Source organism: Cavia porcellus, unplaced genomic scaffold, assembly GCF_034190915.1.
Source record: "Cavia porcellus strain 051 isolate PalLab524CR breed Dunkin Hartley unplaced genomic scaffold, mCavPor4.1 scaffold_23, whole genome shotgun sequence".
In the NCBI taxonomy this organism is placed as follows: domain Eukaryota; kingdom Metazoa; phylum Chordata; class Mammalia; order Rodentia; family Caviidae; genus Cavia; species Cavia porcellus.
In genome coordinates, this window is record NW_026947506.1 from 40761450 (window position 1) to 40788587 (window position 27138).

General features: G+C 45.2%; 1 protein-coding gene across 2 annotated transcripts in view; it reads left to right on the forward strand.

The window, feature by feature from the left end:
- Col26a1 (collagen type XXVI alpha 1 chain) overlaps positions 1-27138 on the forward strand; it is a 143775-nt gene that overhangs the window by 56940 nt on the left and 59697 nt on the right. The window contains exon 3 of one of the 2 annotated variants that reach the window (XM_063234249.1): positions 68-171. In XM_063234249.1, coding sequence (XP_063090319.1) covers positions 68-171 — 104 coding nt within the window. The remainder of the gene's footprint in view (positions 1-67; positions 172-27138) is intronic. The other variant, XM_013152526.3, reaches the window with a different exon arrangement.

Sequence of the window (27138 nt, forward strand, 5' to 3'; positions counted from 1 at the left end):
CTGCCTTGGCAGCAGTGGGTCTGGGGTGGCAGGGAGCCCGCACCCCCTGACACTGTGCTTGTGTTAGTTACAGGACCCTCATCAGACCCACGTACAGGGTGTCCTACCGCACGGTGACCGCGCTGGAGTGGAGGTGCTGCCCTGGCTTCACCGGGAGCAACTGTGACGAGGGTGAGTCTGCCGGGGCTGGGCTCCGTGGACAGGACACTGACCAGGCTGCACGCGATGGCTGTGTACATCTCTCCTGCCGCCTCCTGTGTCGCCTTCTTTATACTCTACCACACAGCTTGGAATTCTTTCCTTTTCCCAGCCACCTCTGTGAGCCCAATGCTCTGGGAGGGCCGGCCTGAGGGGAAGCTGCCCCTGCCCGGAGGCCCAGAGGTGGGGTCCTGTGTGCGGCGCTGGGTGGGGATGGAGGAGCCTCATGGGCTCTGTTCCGGAGGAGGGCATTTGGTTTATAACTTCTTTCCTCCAGTTTTGGCTCTGATGTACCCACAATGGCGGGACCCTCCCCTCCCAGTCTCCCAGGCCAGACTCAGTCCGGATCTGAAGCCCAAAGAACCAGACAGCATTCAGGGGAGGATAGAGGGGATCAACAGAGCAAATTCCTGTCACACTCAAGACCAGGGAAGACTGGTCCTGACTAAGGAACAGGTGTGCAGCCACCTGAATCCTTAGCTGAGCTGTTTGGAAACAGTAATCATCCTCAAACTCGACTTCTGACAAAATCATTCTCCCATCTTTTTTTTTTTTTTTTTTTTTTTTTTTTTTTTTTTGGCGGGATCGAACTCAGGACCTTGCGCTTGCCCGGCAGGCGCTTACGCCTCTCAGCTAAATCCCCAGCCCATTCTCCCATCTTTTATTACCTAACTTACTGTTTTACTGTGTATACACAGTTGTCCCTCAGTCCATGGGGGACTGTGTCTAGGACCCTCTGAAGATCCCAAAAGTTTTGGATGCTTCGGTTTCTGATACATAAAGCACAGTATTTGCATAAAAACTGCACACATCCTCCTGTATTCTTTTTGTTTTCTTCTCCTCTTCTTTAAATAAGTGGTCCTCACATTTTTTACCGCAAGTGACTGGTGTAATGGAAGACGATTTTTCCAGAATGTGGAGGGGGAGGGTTTAGACATCATTCAAGTGCATTACTCTTATTATGTACTTTATTATTATTATAACTCACCAAAATGCAGTATTGTGTAAGTCTTGAGCTTGTTTTCTTGCAACTAGATGGTCCCACCTGTGGACAGTATGAGACAGCAGCACCCAAAGTATGCTGCTGATGACTGTCTACCCCGTAATCTCATTTGGGTTGCTGTCACTGCAGAAAACCCTGCTTTGCAAAAACAGGACGTTGGAAATGGAACTGGCTTTTCAGCATTTCTGTGGCACCTTCAGGATGTTTTGCCTTGGCTTTAACCCAGAATGTATGGAGACTGAAAGTTGTCTTAACATATCTGAGGTCTCAAGGGCTTCTTGGCTGCAGTAATGCAGTCAGCCACTAAGAACGATGCTGTCAGTGCAGACACATTTGATGACGTAAAGGCCTTCAGTAATCACCTTAGTTCTTTTTCTTTTTTTCTTTTTGGCTGGCCTTGAGCTCACTTTGTAGGCGAGGCTGGTCTCGAATTTGCAATGATCCGCCTGCCTCAGCCTCCCAAGTGCTGGGATTACAAGAGTGCACCACCACACCCAACTTGCCTCAGTACTTTATGTTCACATATTTTTCTTTTGAAAAATTTCAAAGGCTTAGTCTCCATGCCGCAAAGCAGCTTTGAAGATTTCATGGCTTTGTTGGGTAGCTGGCCGTCACATATTATACAAAGCATGCTTGCAGAATGTGAATCACCCATTTCAGTGAACCTATAATTTGAATAAGACTCTTGGTATTTTCTTTTAAGTGCAGCTTTCCTAGCAGTCTTAGAATCTTCTGCTGTGTCATCATTGATTTTCTGCCCTTTGCAAGAAACTCTAGTGGTGTTTTGCTGTTTTCTTTTGGGCTGGAGTTAACTCATGGGTTTACCAAACCTGTGACTGAGACAAGTACACAGTGTGGGAAAGAGGAATGGATGGAAGTGGTAAATAAATAACAGGAAAGGCACACGTGAACTAAAATAAGTGTCCGATTCTGACTTAAAGGCTGCTACCAGTTATGCTGTACAACTGAAGTGCATCAACTCTTTCACCACTGTAAAGCCTGCTGCTGGATGCAGCTTAATTGTCACTTATTGCTCACTGATGAAGTTTGGATATGAGTCTGCAAGAAAGTGATTTATTATGGTCTCTGCAGTCAGATGTGTGCTAGTGTTAATCTGTATTCACAGGCACTTCTCAGTGTTAGCATCACTGCCTCAGCTGCACCTCAGATCGCAGTCATTAGATTTGTAAAAGGAGCTTGCAGTCTAGATCCCTCACGTGCACTGTTTGCAAAGGATTTGAGCTCCAATGAGAATCAGGGCTGCCAGTGATCTGATGGGAGCAGAATTCAGGCAGTTTTGCAAACTAGGGGGAATTGCTGTACGTAACGGTGATGTTTTACTCCCTTGCCCACCATTCACTCCCTATTTGTGGCCTGGTTCGTAACAGGCCATGCACCAGTACTGTGGCCCAGGGGTTGGAGACCCCCACTTTCAGTCATCTGCAGATGACTTATAATATCTAATGCTACATAAATACTATGCAATTTATGGAAGGAAATAATGATATGTTCCATATGGACACAGTTTTTTCTAAGCATGTTTGATCTGCTGTTCATTGAATCTGGGAATGTCTTCAGATATAGAGGGGGTAATGCTGTATACTTTTGTTATAAATGCCCTAAAATCCTGTCAAAGTCAATCTTCACTGTTAATTTGACTGGATTAAGAGTCTCTGGGAGAGGGGGTTGGATTGTGAGGCTGCTACCCTCATCAATGGGTTAACTCACTGATGAGTTCATAGCTAAGTGACTTAACTAGAGAATGTGGGTCATGGAGGCGTGATCCGAGGGACTATATCTGGTCTCTGACCCCTTCCTCTCTGGCTCTTTCTCTGCTGTCTGCTTCCTGGATGCCATAGCTGCTTTTCTCTGCCTTGGAGCTAATTAACTATGGACTGAAGCCTCTGAAACTTTGAGCTAAACTAAATCTTTCTGCTTCTAAGTTGTGAGAGTCAGATATTTTCTTCCAGCAATGGAAAGGTGACAGAGACACACTTTCTTTGAGTTACAAATAGTAACGTAATGACTACAGAGATAGCAATAATCATAACAATGATGGTGCTTCAAAGGGCCTGTGGCCCAGAGCAGAGGTGGAGGAAGGGGCTGGACATGAAAGGATCTGTGAGGTGCTTGGTACTGGAGGGGCTGGTCTGCACTTGATGGGGGGGTACAGGGCTGACCTGGGCCCTCCTCAGGGAAAAGCAGGAGGACCTCAGAGGTGACCAGTGGAGGGAGCACAGCTTCCCTGTGGGAGAGGTGTGATGGGCAAGACCCAGGATATAAGGGGTGACCAAAAATATGGTGAATGTTTCAATTCAGGAATGTATCATAATAGGAAACAAATTGCCAGTAATCCCCCTCAGAACACTGCTCCTCTCTTCAAGCGCACTTCATCATTCCTGCACTTTCTGAGGCAATTCTGGGGGTCCCCTTCCATGAAGGTCTTTATGAGGTGTGATAAAAAGTCAGGTGGACGCTGCTGCTCAGCGCCATCTACCAGCCAGGCAGGCTGTGAAAACGTGACACCGCGTCCTCATCCGCCGCGTTCACCGGATCATGTACCATGTGATTTCTGGCTCTTCCCTAAAGTCAAAATGACCATGAGAGGGAAACATTTTCAATTGACTCAGAATATTGAAGCGGCTGCAACAATACAATCAGAGACACTCATGAAAGAGGGCTTCCCAAACTTGCTGTGCTGAATGGCTGCAGCTCCCACAGACACCCCCAGCAGCACCTGGGCTGCCTTTCCTACCAGAACCGTGGCTGGCACAAAAGGGTTTGGTCCCCCCAAATTGCAGACAGGCCTGCTGTGTGGATTCAGCTTGAGTTTGAGGAGGTGATATTCCTCCTAGGAATGTGACTGGTTTAACCTTAGTAACTGCCTTACTTAAAATTGATCCATCCTCACTGATCAATAAAATGGGAGGTGTTGAACTCTACACAGTGGACCAATGAGTGGACCCCTCTCTGGACATATCACTGGGGCCTTGTCTTCAGGGGTCCTCTTAATTAGGAGGGGGGGCCTCTGGACCCTTCCTGTCCCAGAGCCTGGGAGCTCTTCCCACGTGCGGCTGTGGCCTCAGGCAATATGGCTTTTACTCTGGCTTCCCCTCCGGCCCCTTATGTCCCCCCCCAGTTCTGAGAATAACCGAGCCCTGAAAAAACAAGTCCTTTCTCCCTCTCCCGGGAGCCCCTCAAAGCATATATTTTTATCATCTCTTTTCTAAATGTAGTCTGAATGTCAAACTATTTAGGTCATAATGTTTACACAAGTAAATAGTGCATAATGCTTTATTTAACTTAATTTAATGAGCGAAACCACAGAATAACAAAGCTGATTCAAAGGACGTTTAGAGATATTGATCTGTCTCTATATGATCTACCTATCAGTCATCTATATATCCATTTATCTTTCATCTATCCATGTATCTATTTATCTGCCTATTCATCTAGCTACACATTTATCCATCGATCCACAGATTGGTTATGGCTTATTACAACACAAGAAAAAAGATTTAAATCCTCCAATGTAAAATAGGGGCCTGAAATAGGATCACACAGTTAGATCCTACAAGACAATAAAAATAAAACTTTTGGGATTATTATTCTCTCTACTGCATAAAAGTCATTTAACATTCACCCTTGCAGCACCTGAGCTGTAATTCAGAGCAAAGTGACAATCTTCCAGGTTGTCAGATGGCTCTTAGGACACCTCAGCAGACAGTATCCAACATGGCATTGAAAGGTTAGGCTGAACCTCGCTGCCCTGCTTCCATGCCGTGGATAATTCTTACAGTTGAATGGGTGAAGCACCGGTCTGCTCTCGCAGGTCCAAGGAACGATCCCTCTGCCTGGGCCACCTGACCACTGAAACAGGGTTGGGGCTACCCTTCTTGATGGAGGAGACAAGATGGGGAAGACTGGGCTGGCCAAATGTCCCCTAAGGGGTCCACACTCGAGGACTTGGCTCCTCAAGAAGAAAATTCCACCTTAGAAACCCTATGAATACTGATTATCAGTACGCTCGCCTGAAGCATCTAGGTTCCCTGAGCTAATTGTGAAGAAGACCTCAGCCTCCGAGTCTCGAGCAGCCCCTTCCTGCTTGCCGGAGGACCCTTCTTGGCTTCACCCACTTGAAGATGAGCAAGCAGAGCGTCCACCTCAGCTCCGGGTCAGGGCTCCAGCTGGCCTCTCTCAGCAAGCCGAGTCCAGTTGAGTGGTCACTGCCCAGCAGTGGGGAGGAGGCTGCAGTCTTGGGATGGGGGAGTTGGCAGCTGAGGGATCCCTGAGAGTGTGAGAGCCAGCATGGCGCTGGCTCCTGAAAACCCTTGTAAAGGTTTTACATCCCAAACAAGAGTCAGTAAAGACAGCAGGCTGAATCAAGGCCGCGTCCAGGACTCAGGCACATTCCTAAGGTGGCTCCTGTGAGCCCCGCACACTTCGTTCCCAAGCAGTTCTCATTCCTCTCTCTCTGGGAACCCCGCAGGTCCGCGAGGCTCCCCCCCCCCCCGTCCCAGGGGAGTTTGCTCTGACCTAGATTGTTACCAGGTGCTGGGATGTCCAAGGGTGCCTCCAGGCTCTTGTTGTATACAAAACAAAGCAAAACAAATTGGACAGGACTAGTGAAAAACATAGTATTTTCACATTTATTAAAGGTATCAAAACACCGAGATACTATGTCACCCCAGAAAGAATGGAGAGAGAATGGTCATCATCAAGAAATCAGATGATAAAAGAGCTAGAGAGGATGTGGGGAGATGTGAACTGTTCCACATTGTTAGCGGGAGTGTAAGCTAATACAGGCACTGTGGAAATCATGTGGAGACTCCTCAAGAAGGTGAAAACAGGGATTCTGCTTGATCTAACTATTTCTCTTCTATGTATCTTCCCAAAAGGGGTTAAGGTCAACAGCTAGATCTTGGAAAGAGTTGATGTGTTCATCAGCAGATGAATCAATATTAGGGACAGGTGCATGTGATCATTGTGTATATCAAAATTGTACCAATAAAATTAATTTTGAAAGGCCAGATAAATGGATAAGAAAAATGTGGTATTTATACACAGTGGAGTACTACTCTGCCTTAAAGAAAGATAAACTTGAGGCATTCATGATTTCTCTTACATGACAATCTCTCTCTCTCTCTCTCTTTCTCTCTCTCTCCCTCTCTCTCTCTCCTCTTTTTATCTGGAACAAAGAAGGAAATAAATAGGGAGGAGGAAGGAGTTATAAGAACTCCTTAAATTATCTAGTGTACTGCTTCAAAACTATTTTAAGATAAATGCTAATTTGTTTCATTTATATAACTTGTGAATGAGTGTGGGAAAAGAAATACACCCTGCACAAGAGCAGCTCACTGAGAAAGAAAGAAGGCAGTGGCCACAAGGACAGCGCCTGCCATCTTTATACCCCATTCCCACACCAGCTCTAGGCTGCCCTGTCAAACCCTGCTTGATCCTGTGCCAGAGGAAGATACCATCCTCTAACTGGTATCAGGCATGAGGCTCAGAAGTGGCTCTGCGTGTGGGTCCTGGCCATGGTTACAGGTCATGCCCCCTTGCCTAGCTGGTTCACCATGCCCTAATCTCTCACCTCAGGATGACAACTGCCCCTCTGGATACCCTAGCTGGCAGTCTAAGACCTGGGGGACTTTCTTTCGTATAAGTGTCCACATACAGTTGATCCTGATGTGGGGATCCCAGTTTACCTGCTTGCTAAAATTCATACGTAACTCTCAAATGACTAGTGATGGGGTTCTGTCTCAGATAGGGGCAGTGCAGTGACTTTAAGTCACCCAATACGTGCATCCAGCTGAGAGCAGACAAGTGATGCTTTTCCTGTTTCAGCTCTCACGCTGCACATGAGGATCCGTGTGGCCGATTTAGTGCCACCTTTTCCACCTGTTTCCCCTTTTTATTGGTAATTTTGCTGTATGCTTTGTCTTCCAGGTGTAGGGCTATAGTGCTGTCTAGAGTTGTTAAGTGCAAGAGAGCTGTGATAAATCTGACTTGAAAAGAAGTCTGTGTATTAAGAGAATTTTTGTTTGTGTATGGCCTATCGTGCTTTTGGCTAGTTCAATGTTCATGAGTCAACGATCCATATTAAATAAAGTTTCTTCCATCAGAAACACACACAAAACAAGATTATGTCATTATCAGAAACAAGGTTGTGATTAAGCTGGCTGCATGCTTGTAAGTCCAGCACTCTGGGAGACTGAGGCAGGAGGATCACAGGTTTGAGCCCAGCCTGGGCAGCTTCATGACTAGGTAAAATCCTGTCTCAAAATAAAAATACTGAAAAAGAGTCAAGATGCAGGTCAGTATGGAGGGCCTGGGTTCAATTCCCAGTATTGCCAAGCAAAACAAAACAAAACAAAACAAAACAAACACAGTGTAAGTTAAGCTTTGTGTTAGATGATTTTGGTTTTGCCCAACTGTAGGCTAACAGAAGTGTGCTGGACATGTTTAAGGTAGGCTAGGCTAACCCGTGATGTTCAGTAGGGGTAGTGCAGTCCTGATACGATATTTTCAATGTATGATGAGTAAATTTTTCAAGCTGTAACCCTATGACAAGTCCAAGAGCATCTATATGGGTTTGAACTGGCTAGAGCTAGTAACATGTTTAGCAGATGTGAAAGCAGATATATTTGTCTTATTTTTGATCATCTAGGGTAATGTTCAATATTTCTCTATTAACCATTTTGTCATTATTAATTGTTCATCTGTGCCATTTATCCATAAGGGTGTTCTTTTTTAGTATTTTGGCTACTGTCTTGTTGCTGGGACAAAATGCTTGACACCCACAAGTTAAAGGATTATTTTAGTCTGAGTTTGCAGAGGTTTCAGTCCATGGTTGGCTGGTTGCAATGCAGGATGGGATGGCCGAGGAGAAATAGTCCACGGCAGGCAGGCAAGAAGCAGCAGATTTCCTTCTTCTTTCTCTTTTATTTCATCCAGGCTACAGGCTTATTAGTTGGCGCTGCTCACAGCCAGGTTGGAGCTCTTCAGTAAGTCTATCATCTACACCCAGAACGATGCTAAGCCAATCAGTGCTCTAATCTGCTGTCACATCCATGATCCAGTATCACACACTGATGGGCCAGTATCACAGACCTACAACATAGTCACCTCCCCTGGACCGTTCCAAAGAGTGCATGAGGCTTTGGGGGACATCTAGATATAAACCATTACACTTAGTTTGTTGAAAATTTTCAGCAGAAGTGTTGAATCTTCTTTTTCTGCATCTGAGATGATGTTTTCCTAACCCTTTATTATATTACTAATATAATATAGTGTGGACTATTACTATGGTTTTGGAGTATTAAACTGAACTGGGAATAAATCTCATTTAGATGGATTCTCCTGTGTATATTTCTGCATTTGTTGCTTTTTTATAATTTTCTTTCCTTGTGATGTCTTCATCAGCCTCTGGTTTTAAGACTTACATTGGTCTCATAAAACAGTTCCTTCCTTTATTTCTGAGGGCTTTGGGGAGGGATATAAAATTGTTATTCCTTTTTCCTTAAACGTCTTACAAATTTAAAAATGAAACTTTATGGCTCTAGCTTTCTCTGTGAAGATGTTTTTAATAATTAATTTTATTTAATTAACATTAAAGACAATTTCTGCTTATTTTACTAGTTACTTTTGCATTTAAGTCAATTTTTGGAGGTGTAAATACACAGCTCTTATTACATACATGTAGTTTATATGCACCAGAGGCTTATAGTTTAATATGTTTTGACTGCATGGTTATTTCTAGAGCTCTTTTTCTGCATAACTCTCTTTGAGCTGGTACCCAGCCACCAAATGTGCCTCCGCATGCCTGACCTCTGATTCCCTTCCCTCTGATTCAGAGACATTGCTGTGTCCTACCTGGTCCCCCTCCCTATGCACTGGCCCTGAAGATGCTTCCAGGAGCCACCTGCTTGGTTTTCCTTCTCTCCCAGGTCACTGTCCTGTGTGCCTCTTATCAAATGGCTATGAATATTTTCCCACTAATTTTGTATTTTTGGGAAAGCAAGCTTTAGTACAAATCAGTCTAACACATCCTCCAAGGTTGACTTTTCCATTCTACTTCTCTGCATTATTTTTTAAGGATTACAACATGCACTGAAACTTACGGTAAATCTAGAGTATACATGGGACTCTCCCATGCAAAATGGAAGGAAATTTAAATAGTACAATTGACCTGTTATTTTTCATGTTATTGTTTTTAAGTTTTAAATATCAATGGGTTGCAACTTTCATAGATCAATGTCACAAGTTTTGCATGAGTCAGGTCGTCTCTTGGAGAAGTAAAAGGAGGAATAAAATCTTCTATTCACCCCACAGTTATCATTTCCAATCATCTTTATTTCTTCCTGGAACTCTAAGCCTGCATTTGATACCCTAGCCCCTCCAAGAATTTTTTCAGCTTTTTTTTGCAGGGCAGATCTGCTTGGGATGAATTCTTTCAGCTAAAAAAAGTGTCTGAGTATTTTACTTTACTTCTATCTATCTGTCTATCTATCTATCTGCTATAAAATGTACACAACACATGATTTACAATCCTAACCATTCTAATATATGTAACTCACTGGCATTTGCCTCCTTTGCAGTGTTTATGACCATCATCACTGTTTGGTTCCAGAATGTTTTTGTCACACCAAAGAGAAACCCCACACCACCAGACAGGCATTCTTTATTTGCTCACCCTCACCCCAGGATCCCGCAAATCCTCTTCATATCTCTACTGATTTGTCCGTTCTAGATATTCCTTAGAAACGGAATTCTATATGGTATGGGGCCTCCTGAGTCTGCTTCCTTACTCAGCACCGTATTAAGTGACTTCCTCCATCTTGCAGGATGTAGCTGAATAATGAATAATATTCCATCATATAGCCAGATCATGTTTTGTTTATCCATTCATCAGTTGATGGGCATTTGGGTTGTTTCCACCCTCTGGCTATTGTGAATAGTGCTCCTACGAGCATATGTGAGCCAGTTTTTGTTTGAACACCTGTTTTCAATTATTTTGGTTATATACCCAGGGTCGAAATTGCTGGGTGATATGGTAATTCTATGTTTCACTTGTCGAAGAACGGGGAAATGGTTTTCATAGCGACAGCACCATTTTACATTCCCACCAGCAATGAATGAGGGCTCCAGTTTCTCTGTATCCTCTACACTATTTTACTTCTCATTAATCTTTGAATAATATTTTCATTGAGTGTAATTCTGGACCTTTTTTTTTTTCAGCATGTTACCCAGAATGATTGTCCCATTGTCTTTTGGCATTCATGGTTTCTGGGTGAGAGTTCTATGGAATATACATAGTTTTGTTCCCCTTCTGCCGGTGTCTCTTTTTCCTCTGGCCATTTTCAAGATTTTTCATTATCCTAGGCTTTCGGTAGTTTTACTAAGATGCTACCAGGTGAAACTTTATTAATCCTACTTGGTGGTGGTGGGGTGATTCTTTGAGCATCCTGAATTTACAAGTTCATTTTAAAACTGAATTGGAAAAACTCTGTCCATTGTCTTTCCAATTTTTTCTTCCCTATTCTCTCTTCTCTTCTTCCAAGAATCCATTCACACATCTTAGATTGCTTGATATTGTTATTGAAGTGTTTTTTTTTTTTGTCTTTTTCGTTTTTTATCGGTACTGGGGATTGAACTGCTTGCAAGGCAGGCACTTATGCCGCTGAGCTAAATCCCCAGCCACTGTTATTGAAGGTTTATCTGTTTATTTTTTCCTTTGCTCTTCAGGCTGGATAATTTTCATTGATCCGTCTTCAAGTTCGTTGACTCTGCTGACAATTACAGTCTTCTGCTAAGCTTATCTAGTGAATTTTTCCTTTAGATAATATGCTTTGCAGCATTTTATAGAAAATTCTAGAATTGTCATGTGTTTTTCCTTAATGTGATTGTTCTTATATTTTTCTGATAAGTTTTATTCATCTACTCATATCTTACTTTGTATCTTAGCATATATATATATATATATATATATATATATATATATCTTACTTTGTATCTTAGGATATATATATACATATAGGTATCTATATAGATATCTATATATATCTTCTTCTATTTTTAATATCCGATTCTTCGAGAATTGTTTATATTAGTAAAAAGTTGGTCCTTCCTACTTCTCCCTCTCCCTTCCTTTCTATCTCTGCTCTGTCTCTGTATCTCTCTCTGTCTGGCTCTCTCTGGAAACCTTGAATGACTTGTGGAGATTCTGATATCCTTGAAGAGTGCTGATTTTTGTTTGAGCAACCAGTGAAATTGCCATACATTTGTGAAGGCTCAGCAATTTTATATATATATAATTAATTTTATATAACTAATTTTATAATTTTAAAGGCTGAGCCTATTATCACTATTCAGTTGTACTGGATACAGTACAGTACTTGTACTGAAAAAAAGGTCCAGAATTACACTCAATGAAAGTATTATTCAAAGATTAATGAGAAGTAAAATAGTAGAGAGGATACAGAGAAATTGGAACCCTCATTTATTGCTGGTGGGAATTTTAAAGGCTGAGGCTTTAAAATAAAATTTTAAAGAGAATAAAGCCAAGCAAAATAAAACCAATCAAAACAAAACAGTGTGGGTGATACAGGGTTTCAAAACAAAATAATAGGAAATCAACAATGGCTATTGTAATGCTGCTTTGTCTTCAAAATAGCTGCCCATACCATCAGACATAGGAAAATCAAACAAAACAGAATAGAAGCAACAAAAACAAAATAATGAACACAGTACAGGATTTCAAAACAAGACAACAGCAAATCCAAATAGCTTCCATAATATATCTTGCTATCTTTGAAATAGCTGCCTATGCTATCAGATATAACAAAATCAAAAAAGACAAAACAGACCCAAACCAAACCAAATCAAACAAAACAAAACAGTGAAAGTTCTATAGCACTTTAAAACAAGGTAATAGAGAATTGGCAATGGCTGCCACCTTCAGAAGGAGATGCGGCACAGATGCCATGCTGTGTATTGTCATCCTCCAGATAGGTCATTAGACTACCAGCTTCAGGCCTGCAAAATTAGGGAAACCTTAAATGCTGCAAGCATTCAGTTGTATTTTACTTCAGTAGCTGTCATCTCAGCCTGTGTTTCTCCGGATCAGCTGGTCACTCATGGAGGAAGGGAGAAGACCTTGGCTCTTTGTGTGTTTCAGCCCTCACACCAGTAGGGCAGGTGTGTGGCTGTCCTCCCTGCAGTCTGTGCATGGCACTGACTCCCAGGAAAGAGCTGGCTTCTTGTTCTCTTCCCTGAGGCCTACAAATAGTATCAACTCACAGGAAGCAGCTGGCTTTTTGTCATGCTCCCTGTGGCCCGCAAATGGTGCCGACTAACAGGAAGAGGCTGGTGTCTGGTTGTCCTGCTTGAAGCCCACACGTGGTGCTGGCTCGCCAGCATTTATATTTTATTAGCTGGGTAGGTAAAATCCTTATACCTGGGATGTAGTTTTTGCCCTTAAGATATAGTCCACAGTTTCCAAAGCAAGCCCTAGATGTTAGGTAAGGCCCTAGTTTTGAGAGCCTCCAGCTCTTGCCTGTCTCCCTTCTGGGGGCAGCTGCTGACCTCTCTCGCAGGCACTGCAGCCTCCCTGGCTGCTTCTTCCTAGTGGACTCTGCCTTACACACACCCAGTTCTGCGGTGAGCCAAGGAGTCCAGGGGGTTTGTGCAGGCAGCAGGGCTGTCTGCTGTGCCATAGCTTCATCCCTGATTAGATTTCTTCCCTTGGTTCCCAGGGCTTCTGGCAGCCTTAAGCCCAAAGACTGCAGTTGGGCCACCCTGCCTTGCCTGTGCGCCCTGGGGAAAAGCCAAGCCCTGTAGGATCTTACAACACTCAACTCTTTTTTGCAAGCATTGAATTCTCTCCACTTTTTGAAAGTTAATTTCCCTCTCATGCCTTCTAAACATTTTTAAACATATATTATCCTAAGTAGAGTTAGTCTGATACAAGTTACTCCCTCATGTCTGGAACTGAAACTTTGTAGACATCCTTTGAGATAACCCTCTGCTCACACCTTCCATCATTTTCTTAGGATAAGTCCCTAGGAGTCTGCCTGATTACACTGTGGCTGACAGAGGTTCCTTGAGGCAGAGAGGGTGTTGTCATTCCCTGCTGCACTTGATGGAGCCCAACACAGAGCCTAGAATTCACTCGGCTGTATATGCATGTGTGTGTGTGTGTGTGTGTGTGTGTGCGTGCTGCTGGAAGTGGGACCCACATGCTAAGCACATGCTCTCCTAGGAGCTATGCCCCAGCCCCTAGCCAGGGTTCTTTGAAAGTTGCTGACTGGCTGTGCACCATGGCATGATTTCTGCTGGTACTGATGGAAAGAGGCAGCACAGAATGTTGGATAAGACACCAGCTCTTCATTGCTGGGTTTAATTCCCTACCACATCCTTTATCATCCTCATTTCCATGTGGCACACTCTTCACCTTTCAAGTGGGACTTCACAGTGTGGACAGGGCTTTCAGTTTGCTGCGGTCTCTGTTCTGTAGTCGCAGGAACTGAGTGAGTCTCCGAGGGAAGACGTCTTGGCCGCGTCCTTCAGCTAGGGAGTGGCTGAGGCAGAGCTGACACCTGGGGCTTTTTCCTCCTTGTGGATTCTCTTTTTTTCAGTGCAGGGGCTGGGCCCCAGGGCCCCCGCATCCTAGGCAAGTGCTCACCACTGGGCCCCCTTCCAGCCCTTGGCAAAGGCTCTTAATCCAAGCCACCTGGGGCTTTGAAGTTCTGGGAAATCCCACCTGAAGTCGTCCCAGCACAAGGGACAGGGCAGCTGGATTCTGGGCTGGCTCCTTCTGACAATACCTAAAGTTGTCTCTTAATGATTTAGGGACCACGTGTCATATTACCTTGGAGCTGTGAATCTTGCCACAAATAAAGCTGACAGACTTAACCATCAGAAGATACAGTGTTTAACTTGAGTAAAGTCTATCTCTCTCTCTCTCTCTCTCTCTCTCTCCCTCCTTTTTTCCTCTCTCCTTTTTTCCAGTTCTCTCTCTCTATCTCTCTCTCTCCTTTTTTCCAGCTGAAACTGAATGTGGCCAGGACAGGAAATGAATCTCTCGGGCCCCCATATGGGCAAGGGCAAGCCTGGGGCACAGTGACTTAGCTAGCGTATCCAAGCATGGAGCCAATTGATTTGCGTCCAAGGTGAGGCTGCCCTGTCACCCCGGCTCTAGCTCTGCATTTGAGCCCATTTGTGTTTGGGATGGCTGAGGGTTCAAAGCCAGATGGAGCACTCCTGGGAAGAGGCTGCAGCCATGGATGATCTGCAGAGCTCAGCATTTTAGGGAAATGATTTCCAGTGATTCTGATGATATCTCTGAGACTTGCCTTCCTTGGCTGTCATTAAAGCTAGGGACAAGCAAGGTGGTCACGTCTTAAAATGAACCGAGTGCCCAGGAGGTTCCAGGCACTGCACTATATGCTTAAGTCACTTTGATAAAAAAGGAAGCTCAGGAGCCCCGGGGTGTGGAGACAGAGGAGTGAGCAGACAATCTCAGTTATAAAAGCAGGGCTCTGCCAAGGTCTGTTCAAGATGTCAGGGGTCAGTGCCCAGGGTGGACCTGGCCCTTGGGATCTAAATCAGCTCCCTTGCTAAGCACCCCACCTCTCTAAAGAGTCCACATTTCTTCCCCACTGGTTCCTTCCCATCATCCCATAAAGATACCCCAGCATACGTGCAAGGAAACGTAAGGACTGGCAACAGCTCAGTGGCAAAGTGCTCGCCCACCACACTTGAGGTACTGGGTTTGACTCCTAGCCTTGGGAAACAATACCAAGACCAATGAAATGGAATCTACACATCCTTTTTACCAGGGCCCTGTCTCTGTGGGCCTAGTACTCTGGGAGGCTGAGGCAGGAGGATGGTAGATTTTAACCCAGTTTGGGCAACTTAAGTGACTGAATGAGATCCTGTCTCAAGAAAAAGTCAATGATAAATAAATGGGCTGAGAATGTAGCTTAGTGTGAAGATTCACTTCCCAGTAAGTTCAGTCATTAGTAACACACACACACACACAAGCACACACACACATACACACACACTTACACACACACACACACACACACACACACACACGATTCCCCAAGAGATCCACCTGAATAAAATATAGCAAATAAAACACATGATGAATATGCTTTCCACTGTCTTCTCATGAGTGAACTCCTGCAGGTTATGTCCTTGGGCTGACTGGTAGGAGCTGGAACTGGAACCCTTTCTTTGAATGAATGAATGAATGAATGAATGAATGGACAGATACCTTTAGCAGCACTGTCTTGTATATGACGGGAGATTCTAATGGTGGTGTCTGATCATCATTTTGTAGATGGGTTACTGAGGCTTACAGAAATGTTGATATTATCTGTGCAAGGCCCTGCTGCAGTCCCTGGGGGAGGTGGGGACAGTGACAGGGAGCTGTAAGTGTCCACCTCTCCTGCCAGCTCTCTGGCTGATGGAGGTGAAGTGGGGCATTTCCTTGGCTGCACACTCATAGTTTCTTTGGGCATCTTGCAAATCTTGGAGCCTGGCTGGGCCAGAGGAGTGCGGGGTGGGCTCCCTCACCATCTGCTTCTGCTCAGTGGACACCAGGCCTTGCAGTGAGCTCCCAGGCCTTTGATCCTCCGTCTCCACCTGGAGCTCATCCAGCAACTGGGATGGGTTTTGTTGTCAGACAAGCATCTTTCATCGCCTCCCATTGTGTGGTGTGGGGCTGTAAATATCTGCAGATGTCATGTGCCTGCTTTTTCCTGGAAAGTGCTCACCCACGGCTGGCCCAGGTTACAAAGCGTGGAAAGTGACTGGTCTGTCTGCATGTCCAGGGAACTCGGCACTCCACATAGCTGCCTCTCTCGGTCCCCTGACTTGTCATACCGTGGGGGATGATTGCAAAGCGTATGAGTTTCCTGAGCCTCTTCTGGGGTAACATTAGCTTACATGGGGCTTGGCGGGATCTTTTAGTCATTTCTGTCTCTCTTCCTGGGGCCTCCATGCCTCTGATGCTGGGGCACAGAGGTTGGAAGGGGGACCTTCAGGTCGGGGGACTCAGTGGGCTATGAGCTCCCCATTTTGTTGAAGCCTGGAAAGCTAAGTGCACTGATTCTAGGGTATAGGCATTGGTGGTGGAGCTCAGCTGCAGGAGCCGTTTGTTCCATATCTCCTGGTGCTTTCCTAGCTGCTCGAGTTTGCAGCAGATGGAGAAAGGAAAGCCGGGCCGCTACCCCAGCCACTGACATGGAGGCAACATCATCACACAGCTGAGAGCAGGATTTAGACGGGGCTGGTCAGCCTGCTGAGCCTGCCTACGACCCTCCTGCCTCTGTGGGGCTTGGAGCTCTCTCTCCCACACATGGAGCTGTGTACCTGGATCCTCAATCCTGGGTGGAAAGATTCTTCCTGCTGGCCTTGTCCTCCTGTCCCTAGGGAATGTGACCGATGAACCACATCTGGCCCAGGAGCATGGAGTCTCAGTCTGCTCCTTCCAGCAGATAAGCTCCAGTTAAAAATCATTCTTCCTGAACTTCACATGGTGACACACACTATAATCCCAGCCCTTGGGAGGCTGAGGCAGGAGGATCTCAAGTTAGAGGCTTGTCTGGACTTCACAGTGACTTCAAGGCCAATCTGGGGTATATAGGGAGACTCTGTCTTAAAAAAACAAACAAACAAAGATTGTTTTTCCTAATGCCTTGTGGCTGACCCAGACCAACTTGGGGTGCCCTGAGAATCTAGAATATCCCCATTGCACCATTTGTGTTCTGGATAGGGATGGGCTTGGCAGGTGCTTTTTTTCCCATGCTCCTGGGTAAGACAGTACACCCAGCACTGGTGACACAAGACACCAGACCCCTTCCCTTGTCGCCAGAAACCCATGAACAAAGTGTGGTGATTTTATAAGCAGGACAAGCATGGTGCAGAGCTGTGTTATCTTCTGGGGGCCTGCACGTGTACCCGAGTACAAGAGTGAGCCAGGGCAGCTGGTGGGGACAGAGATTCTCCACCCTCCCTCTTCTGTCTGGTGACTTGCCAAATGCCTGGCTGAGATGGCTCAGTTTCCCAGGGAGAGCTTCAGCGCCCTGGCTGAGGTGTCATGTGTCACTTGTCATTTGTCATTGTCACTCCCAGTTTCCCCTGCTAAGTGATCGCCTCCTCCTGTTGGACTGCAGAAAGGTTTCAGGCTTCAGCAAATCCTGGCAGCTGCTCACTGTTCGTGCAAATCACTTCCTGCCTGAACTCCAGATTTCTCACCTGTACTCATCTCAAAGCACTATTGATCTATTGCTTTTGGGGGGTGGGGGTGGGGGTGGTGCTGGGGACTGAGCCCAGGGCCTTCATACTGCACTTCGTCCCCAGCCCTTTTTTTATTTTTATTTTTTAAGACAGCATCTTGCTAAGTTGCTAAATTTCCTAGGCTGGGCTCCTTCGGCCTCCCAAGTCCTGGGGATTACAGGCGTTCACCACGACACCCAGCACATACCGCATATTAAATCAGGTGACATGGCACATAGCAGCCCAATTCGGTAGTTTTGTTGCTGTTACTATTCTTCTAACTTGCCCAATACTAGGTACAGTCGTATTAGACACACAGGTTGGCTGGTTTTTGTATCTTCCCCTTCTGAATATCGATGTTTCGGACTGAGATGGACCCCAAGACCTTGGTCATGCCCTGGGGTGTGTGTGAGAGAGAGATTGATGGGGAGAGATGGACTCAATCACTGCATGTTTGTGAGGTGGGGATTTCCTGGGAACTAGGGGTCCAGAAGTGGGGTCCCCTTGTTGGCCAGTGGCCCTGGGCAGCCCCTTGGGCACAAGGCAAGATCCTTGGTGGAGGCCAGAGTTAGTGACCTGCTCTTCAGGGAGGGGAGCTTGGTGGCTGGGGTTTGAGGTCCTCTCCAGGGCAGCAGTGAGCCTTGAGGTGCAGTGACCGGAACTTAGGGGGCTGAAGGTGGCACGGACAGAGTTGGGGTTGGGGCAGGAAGTTGTGACTTTCATAAGTCACCTGCTTGTCAGTTTCTCCTCTGCAGACGAGGTCAGAGGGGCAGCATTGCCGGGGAGGCCTGTCTCCAATGTCTGTAGCACCCCTACCGCAGCCCTGTGCACCCCCCTCCTTCAGCAGGGCTCAGGGCACAGAGAGGCCACAGCGATGAGCTCTGGTTACCGTCATCCCCCCAGAAAGAGGCGCACCTTTCAGTGAGGCTGTGTCTAGACACGCGGTCGGGTATAAATTAGGGAGACAAAGCAGCAGGCTCGGTGGTTAGACTGTAAAACTTTAACGAGAGGTTTCTGTGTCTTGAACACATTCAGGGAAAGATGGCAGGGTCAGGAGAGGGAATGTCTCTCTTCCACCGTGCTTCTCTGTGGGTTGTGGGCACTGGGAGCGTGACAGTGCCTAGGGTGCTTTCCCTAGCCCTGGTGTAGGAGCTCTGATCCACTGTGCTGGGGGGACCTGGGGTAAGTCACAACCTACAGGTTGTCAGTTTCCTCATCTGTAAAATGGGGCCTGGAGCTGGGCAAGCTGGTGTACACCTGTGATCCCAGCACTCTGTTAGGATTGCTAGTTCAAACCCAGCCTGAGCAACTTAGTGATTTACTGAGGCCCTGTCTCAAAGTAAAAAGTAAAAGACCAGGAATGCAGCTCAGTGTGAAGTGCCTGGGTTTAATCTCCAGTACCACAAAAAAAAAAAAAAAAAAAAAAAAAAGGAGGGTGGAGAAGGTTGGAGAATCTTCTAGAACAAACCTTTCTGTCCCTTGATCTATGACTCCGCAGAGAATTCAGTACACACTGCCATGGTATTTTAGTTTTTTCCAATAACAAATACTTCGGTCACCAAATACAGTGTTCCAACATGAAATCTCCAACTCTCTGCCAAGAACCATTGTCATAGTGTACAATGCAATTCTTTTTTTTTTGGTCTTTTTGACACAGGGTCTCACTATACAGTTTAGGCTGGTATTGAACTCACTTTGTAGCTCAGGCTAGCCTCAAACTTGGCATAATTCTCCTGCCTCAGCTCCCCGAGTACTGGGTGGCCTGCATCACCACACCCAGCTCAATGCAATTTTGACGCTGCCTGGAATCAGGGTAATCTAACAGTAAAGGGTCTTCCTGAAAGGCTGTTCCAGCGAAATTCAGATGCCAGCCTATAAACGCAGATTTTCACGACTTCTGGCTCAAGTTGGGTTTTTTGTACTAGGGTTAGAAGCCAGGGAACACTTAGCTACATCCTCATTCTTTTTTAACATGTATTTGATACAAGGTTGTGCTAAATTCCCCAAGTTGGCCTTAAAATTGAGATCCTCCTGCCTCAGCCTGCCTTAGCTGGGATTATAGATGCGCATCACTGAGCCTTCCTAAAAGATAGGTTTTCTTTCTTTCTTTCTTTCTTTCTTTTTTTCTTTCTTTCTTTCTTTCTTTCTTTCTTTCTTCCTTTCTTTCTCTCTCTCTTTCTTTCTCTCTCTCTCTTTCTTTTGCAGTACTGGGAATTGAACCCGAGGCCTCACACATACTAACCAAGTGTTCTGTCACTGAGCTGTACAGTAGATAGTTGATGGACTGAAGTCCAGAACTCAGGAGAGCACTTTCCATATGATGATAAATAAAACCACTGAGAAACAGTCAAATGGAAGAGACACATGGGCAGGAGACACAGGCTGGGGGGTGGGTCATCACCTTCTAGCACATTCGTGAGTTTGGCAGTGTGGAATCTCTGTGAACCCCACTTCAGGGTTGTTGTGTGGGGCTCCATTTCCTTGGTCTGATTGATTAAGTCCTTGGCCATTGGTGATGCCTGGGATCAGGGATGGGGCTGAAGGTTCCTATACTTTTGCTACCTGCCTGGGGCCTCTGGCCACCAACTCCATCCTGAAGCTGTCTGAGGTCCCAGCAAGACTCACTCATTGGCATCAAGTCAGAGTAGAAAGAAGCTTGTGAACAACCAGACCCTCCTACCACTGCGGAAATTCCAAGGCTTTTAGGGCTCCCTGTCAGGCGCTGGGGAGACCTCCAGATACATACATTTTATTCTACAGACATGAAGACCTTCCGAGAGGGCCCTGAAGGCTTTTGTGTGTGCTGAACGCAGCCTCTTGGACCTTAGGTTTGAGGCAGAAGTCGCACCGGTCCCCGGGGTGTGGCATTAGGGTCGCTCCGGGCCATCCATCTCCAGGACCCCACCCGGTCATGCAGGTGCTAGGTGACGCAGAGACCGAGTAGGTGGCTGAGGCTGAGTCACCGCCACGCCTTTCCTGTGTGGGTGGGCCCTTGGATCTCGGGATAGCGCGTCAGTGTGCTGTGCTCCAGAGCCATGTGATTCCAGGGCTTGTGGACAGTGTCGTGTCCCTCACGCCCTTCCATGGAGCACGGGCAGCTGTGATGATGCCAGCTCTTTTCTTGCCAAGCATTCTGCCATCAGGTCCCATTTATGAGGTGCCCTGTGCTCTTGGGAGCTCATAAACTCTGGAATCCATGGCTCAGGCCTTTACTCCTTCCAGCTGAAGTGCTGGGGGAGCCCCGGGGGCCCCCGGCTCTGAACAGGGAGTGTTTGACTCCAGGTCCCCAGTTCCTTTAATAACCTCCTACATGTTCTTTATGGCCAAGCATTGCCTGTATTTCCCAACATAGGCTTGGAATGTTTCAGAATTTTTCTGCCTCCCTGTTTGAATAGTGATTTAATGCCGAGATGTCTTGTTTAGTGCTTTTTACTGGCTTAGATATTTTCTCTGTTTCTCTCACTTGCCTATGTGTCTGTCTTCCTGCCTGATCTGGGAGGGCTGGATCTTTCTCTAATGCTTTTTGGGGTCTGTAAGGATGTCACAGTGGAGGAAAACAATGGGGCTTGGCACTTACAGGCTCTGGCCCCACCACATCCTAGCCATGAAATTGAAATGGATATGGGGAAATGATGCTTACCCTGAAAAATGGTCAGAAAGTCTAGATGCTTCTAGGAAGTGCCCAGCTCTGTGCTTGGCACCTAGTGGGCATCCAGGGAATGGACTCAATGCCTGAATATGCTCGCTTACAATTATTCCTTATATCTTCCTAGTAACCTCATGGAGCAGGTGGGTAACATGGTATTCCCATTGTACAGGTGTGAAAGCTGAGGTCAGATGGCTGAGTGATTAGATGAAGGCCACATGGATGGTGCTTGATATAGACTGAAAACCAGGAGTGATGGTTCGTATCTAGATATCTCCCAAGAGCCTCATAGGTGGGGCGTTTGGAAGGTGATGGGGTTATGGGGGTTTATAGCTGGCTTGGTTTTGGGAGGCAGGGCCTGGTCAGAAGAGGTGGGTCACTGTGGGTGTGACCCTAAGTTCTGCTTCCCTTTGTGGCTGTTCCGGTGGCCCTTGCTTCCTTCCCACCATGGCATGAGCAGTTCTCTGCCATGCCACCCTGTTTTGGAGCTACTGATCATAGACTGAAACTGTGATCCAAAATAAGCCTCTCCTGTAAAAGTTGTGGGTGTTAGGTATTTTATCTCAGCCAACAGGGAAGTTACTAAGACATTCACCATTCGTCTGCACCCCAGTGGAGGAGAAGGAGATGAATACAGAAATGGTTGAAATAGGGGACTGCATTTTTGCTGGGGTGGGCTGGGACTTGGGGCTCATGGTGTAGAGGAGACAAGATAGGCAGATTCACAGCTGAGTCCTCTGTGACAAAACAGTGTAGTGTGTTCGTGATGGGACCCTTATTCCTACGCCTCACTGCTGGGCGGCCCTGAGCCACCGTGGCACACACACAACTGTCCCATCGGGTGGTACAAGTTGTCTGGCAGCACAGTCATATATGGACCGCTGGCGGTTCAAGCGGCCAGGAAGATGTAACATGAGAAAACCATGTAGGTTTATTTAACCTGTGTTTTACCTGACACAGGGACCTTCACCAACCAAGCCAGGGGAGCCTGTGTGTTACACAAGAAGTAGACAATATTGAGGGAGGTGATAGACCAAGTGGGAGGGGTTAAAGCTAAGAAACCGGGAGACTGTTATGGTTTACAGCTGAAATGTCCCCAGGTCTCCTGTGTGAGGAGAGGGAGTGGATCCTGGGATGCTGTGCTCACCGTGGATCGGTGCATTCATGAGCTCATGGCTGACCGTGCTGTGAGGAGGTGGGGCCTGGTTGAAGGTTACTGGGGAGGTGACCTGAAAGGGTGTATTCTTTTTTTAAAATCCATTTTATTCAAGGATAAAAAGAAAGAAATAAAAAGAGAGAAGGAGAAGAAAGGAAAACTACAATAAAATTTCAAAACACGTGGATGGGGGGCAATGATGCCTCTACATACATTGTGCCCTGTTAGCCCCGAATCATCCAGAAGGTGTGTTCTGGTCTCCGGTTCTTCCTCTCTGTTCCTGGTTGCCATGAGGTGAGCAGCTGTCCTCCACCCTGCCCTTCCACGGTGCTAGCTGACCATGGCCTAAACCCACTGAAAACAAGAGGCAAAGTAAAAGTCCTCTTTGAACTGTGACTGTCGGGGATGTGTCCCAGCAATGGGAGGAGATTGGCTGTCCGTGTGCTCAGGTCGTCTATGCGCTTGTTTCTCCCAAGGGGAAGCCGTTTCTTCCCATGGGCATAAGAAGGACCCCTCTCACACAGGGCTTCAGGACCCGCACTGGATGAAGGGCAGAGGATCCTTCTACGGCCTGCTTCAGGGTAGAAGGGCAGGAGAAGGTCAGAATGACCTTTCCTCTTCTGCTATTTTCTTAAATGCTGGTGTACCATATTTTGGGGTGCCCTGACCCCCATGAATGGAGAGGCATCAGGGAACCAGTTGGTTAGTTCCACTGCATAATAAGTTTTCAGATATCTCATTCAGAGACCACAACAAGGGGGATTTCATAGCTTTTGAGTCACAGACTAGACTCCTGGAGTGTGTGTGCATGTGCACACGTGTGTGCGTGTGTAGGGCATGTATATGTATTGTGCTTATGGTTTATAATCTACTATTATGCATAGGATGAGTGTGATAATTATGCATGATTATGTTGTAGATTCCGGTATGCACCCATGCTGGTACAAGTGGTGTGTACTGTCTATGTCTGATCCGTCTGTATGTAAACATGGAATCAGTTACATGGCTACAAAAGGAAACAACTAACATTCTAGGGTGTGCTGTGTTGCTAAGTGATGGTGCACAATAGATGTATCAAAACATTTTTTGACTTAATGCTGTTTTCAACTGTTTGTTTATCAGGATGTGACTCCGTCATAAGTCAAAGAGTACCTGCATTGTTAGTGTGGGCTTTAAAGCACTGTGTACCTACAGGATGTGTGTGCTCTGTGTACAGTGTATATGAGTCATGCATGCAATGTTTGTGCATGCGTGTTTGTGTGTGCGCCTTAGTGTGTGAGGCCTGAGGTTTATTCGTGTGTCATGTGTGCATGGAGCAAGTTCTCTGTGACCTTTTCTTGAGCTGCTCAGATCCCCCTGAGAAAATGTGTCCAGTCTTGGACCTGGAAGGTATAGATCTGCCCACTGGCATCTGGAAGCTGGGTGGGGAAGTGGAGCCAGTTGGGAGTGTGTCCACACTCAAGGTATGAATTTTGCAATGGATTCCTGACTTTTCCATGTGACTCAGACCGCCTATCATGGTTGGTATTTTTCATGGAATCCTTGGGTTTTTCACATAAATGCCCTGACTTTTGGCTGCCTGGATTTCACCAAGTGAAGAGGAATTGTTGTGGGCCAAAGGTAAAATATATAATATAATATATAACATAATACAATTAGTGTATATAAGTAACAAAACTTCCTTTGTTTTCTGTATTGTTACTATAACATTAAAATGAAACAATACAAGTTGAAGTTTAATAATGAAATGTAAGAACTTAACATGTATGCTTAATAGCAGTAAACGAACACTGTCTTCGCAGACACACACACGCAGGCAGCTTCAAACGCCGTTATTGTAATTGTTGCATTTACCCCAGACGGTTGCACTAGGGCTTGCAATCGGAGGCACATGGGTTTGGTTAGACTGCAGGAGGGCACAGGAGGCAGAGTCAGCACTGCTCTGTGCTTTCCCTTACCCAGGCTTCCGCTGTTGCCTACACAGCCTGCACAGCTGAGTCATGCAAATATCACTAGAAATCATGTAATAATGTTACAAGTCTGTAGCCTCAGGGGGGCACATTACCAGCTGTCCAGAGCTGCTTGGGCTGGACTTTGCTGCTCCAGAGAGTCTCCAGTGGAGGACTGGGAGACTTCCTCCTTCTCAGAGGCCCCGCATCCCCTTCTGCCTTCCGTGCAAGTCCAGTCCTGCCGTCTAGGGCAGGGATGTGCTGTGTGTCAGTGAGGTTATCTCCGCCCTTCCAGCTCAGCTTTATCGGTGGACAGAGCACAGCACCATTTGTTAAGCTGCTCTGCAGTTTCCTTTATCCTTGGCAATTTCTGTCTTTAAGGAAACTCCACCCTTTTCTATACTCCGAGGGCTTTGGGGGTGTGTGGTGGTGAATGTGGAGCTGCCATCTGGGTAGCTGAGCTGGGGAAGCGGAAGGTCCCCTCGCAGAAGCAGGGCACGGCTCCGGGCACCTGGGGCAGCGCTGTGTCTATGACCATCCTGATGGTAAGACTAAACTGAGAGCGTTTAGAACTTAGGTAAGAAATATTTCAATTTAACTGAAAAGTACATAAAACACCCCATAAAATCCTCATATACAGAGCACTGAGATTAAATAGCTGCTAGCATTATGTCATATTTGCTTTAGTGGGGTTTTTTTTTTTGAAACTTTTATTTTGAAATGATCCAGAGGAGTTATTTTAAAGAAATTAAATGTTATGGATATGGTTAAAAGGGAAGTAGAGCTAAAGCTCCATCCTACATACTTTTCTTTCCCCAAACAGAACGCTAATTTCAGGTTTGTGTGTCTCACTCTCAGGAAAAAAATTTTGTATTTTTATTACATACATTTTGTGTCTATAAACAAAATGTACTATTGTGTATTTTATATTTTCATTGTGATAGTCTGCTAAATTCATCCTTTTGCAGCTTTCTTTTATGCTGAAGATATTTGTGAAATTTATCCACAGTGACTCTTTTACCATAAGTCTGTTGATTTTTTTTTGTTTGTTTTGTTTTGAAACGGGGTCTTGCTATGTAATTTGTACTACCTTTGAACTCACTATGTAGCCCAAGCCGGCCTTGAACTCATGGCAGTCTTGCTTCAACCTCCCACGTACTGGGATTACAGGCCTGTGCCACCATGCCTAGCGAGTTCATTGATTTTTAATGCTGTATAATATTTTACTATTCAGCTGTGTGGCTGAAAGACATATTGCTTCCCTTTATCACAGTTGTAAGCAGAGCTAGAGAGCCCTTGTACATAGGAGCAAACTTTTTCCAAACTGAAAATACTTACCTTTAATTACTCTAAGTGTTATCAACAACTCTTCAAGCTCAGCCTTCTAACTTCCATTCCAACAGCCAAAATTTCCCATACTCCATAGCCTCATCAATATTTGGTGTTACTAGACTTATTAAGTTTTCACATTGATAGCTGAGAAATTGTGGCTCATTTCAAAATTTGTGTTCCTCTAAAACATCAGAGTTTCAGTTTCTTTCAGGTTTTCTTTTTATCCCTGAATTATAGTATTTAGTCGTGACTCTTAATGGTAGTTTGGCTGGGTATAAAATGCTAGGTCTCTAGTTACTTTCTCTGCACACTGAAGGCATTATGCCATTACCTTCTGGCCTCTTCGTTGTTGTTGTATTGTCTGCTGAATATGTCTTTGGAAGTGATTCATTCTTTTACTTTGGTTGATTGTAAGCTTTTGTCTTTATCTCTACTGCTCAGCAGATTCACTGTGTTTCATCTGTCTTCATATTGGCTTAGTCATCTGGGGATCATTGTGATTCCTGAATTCTTAGGTGAAAATGCTTATACTCAGATTAATTCTAGAAATCCATAAGACATTATTTCTTCAGATGCTTCTTTACTATTTTCTTTTGGCTTCTGGAATCCAGCTTCTATTCTCTGAGTTTCTTTTCACTTTTGCATTTGGGGCAGTGTCATCACATCCAGCTTTTATTTTATTGATATCCTTAGCAATGTTCAATACATCTTTTTATCTGTCATAATTATATTATATAATATATTTATATAGTTATGTAAACAAAAACAATATATTTATTTCCTTTTTATTTCTGTCCCATTTTCAACTCCTTTGAGCTCTTTGACATTTGAAAACACCTGTTTATATATATATATATATATATATATATATATATATATATATCATATTATAATTGTATTTATTTATTTGGGGAGATGTTTGTGTTTTGTTTTGTTTGGTTTTTGAGACAAGGTCTCACCATGTAGTTAAGACCAGTCTTGAAATGTGGCCAAGACTGGCCTCAAATTCATGGGAATCCTCCTCTCTCAGACTCCTGAGTGCTAGAATTATATGCATGTGCCACCATGCCCAAAAAAGTTTTATTTTCTCATGTTGTCTTGTCTAATCTTCCTGGTTATTTTATTCTCTCTCTCTCTCTCTCTCTCTCTCTCTCTGTAGCTCATTCTTTTGTTTTATAATTTTTTATAGTGAGCTCATTTTGTTCCCCCATGGAAATCCCTTGTAACCTGTGTTATGAAATTGTATTTCTGCAAAGTTTTATAAGACACTCCAGAGTGCTCCTGGGCAGGAATTGATTTTATGTTAATTTCTTGGTTTGTGAATTTCTAAATACATGCGTGTGTTTCTAACGTTAATTCAATCCTACATACATATAAGGTACATGACTGAGGTTTTGGATATATCAAGGGAGATTTTCTGTTTAAATCCAGGCCAAAAAAAAAAAAAGAATCTGCTTTGTTCCTTCCCTGTGCTGACTGACTGACAGTTTTCTAGCAAACATTTTGTAGAATCTTCCCTTTCCCATTTCACACACACACACACTCCCAAGGTCTGCTATGGCAC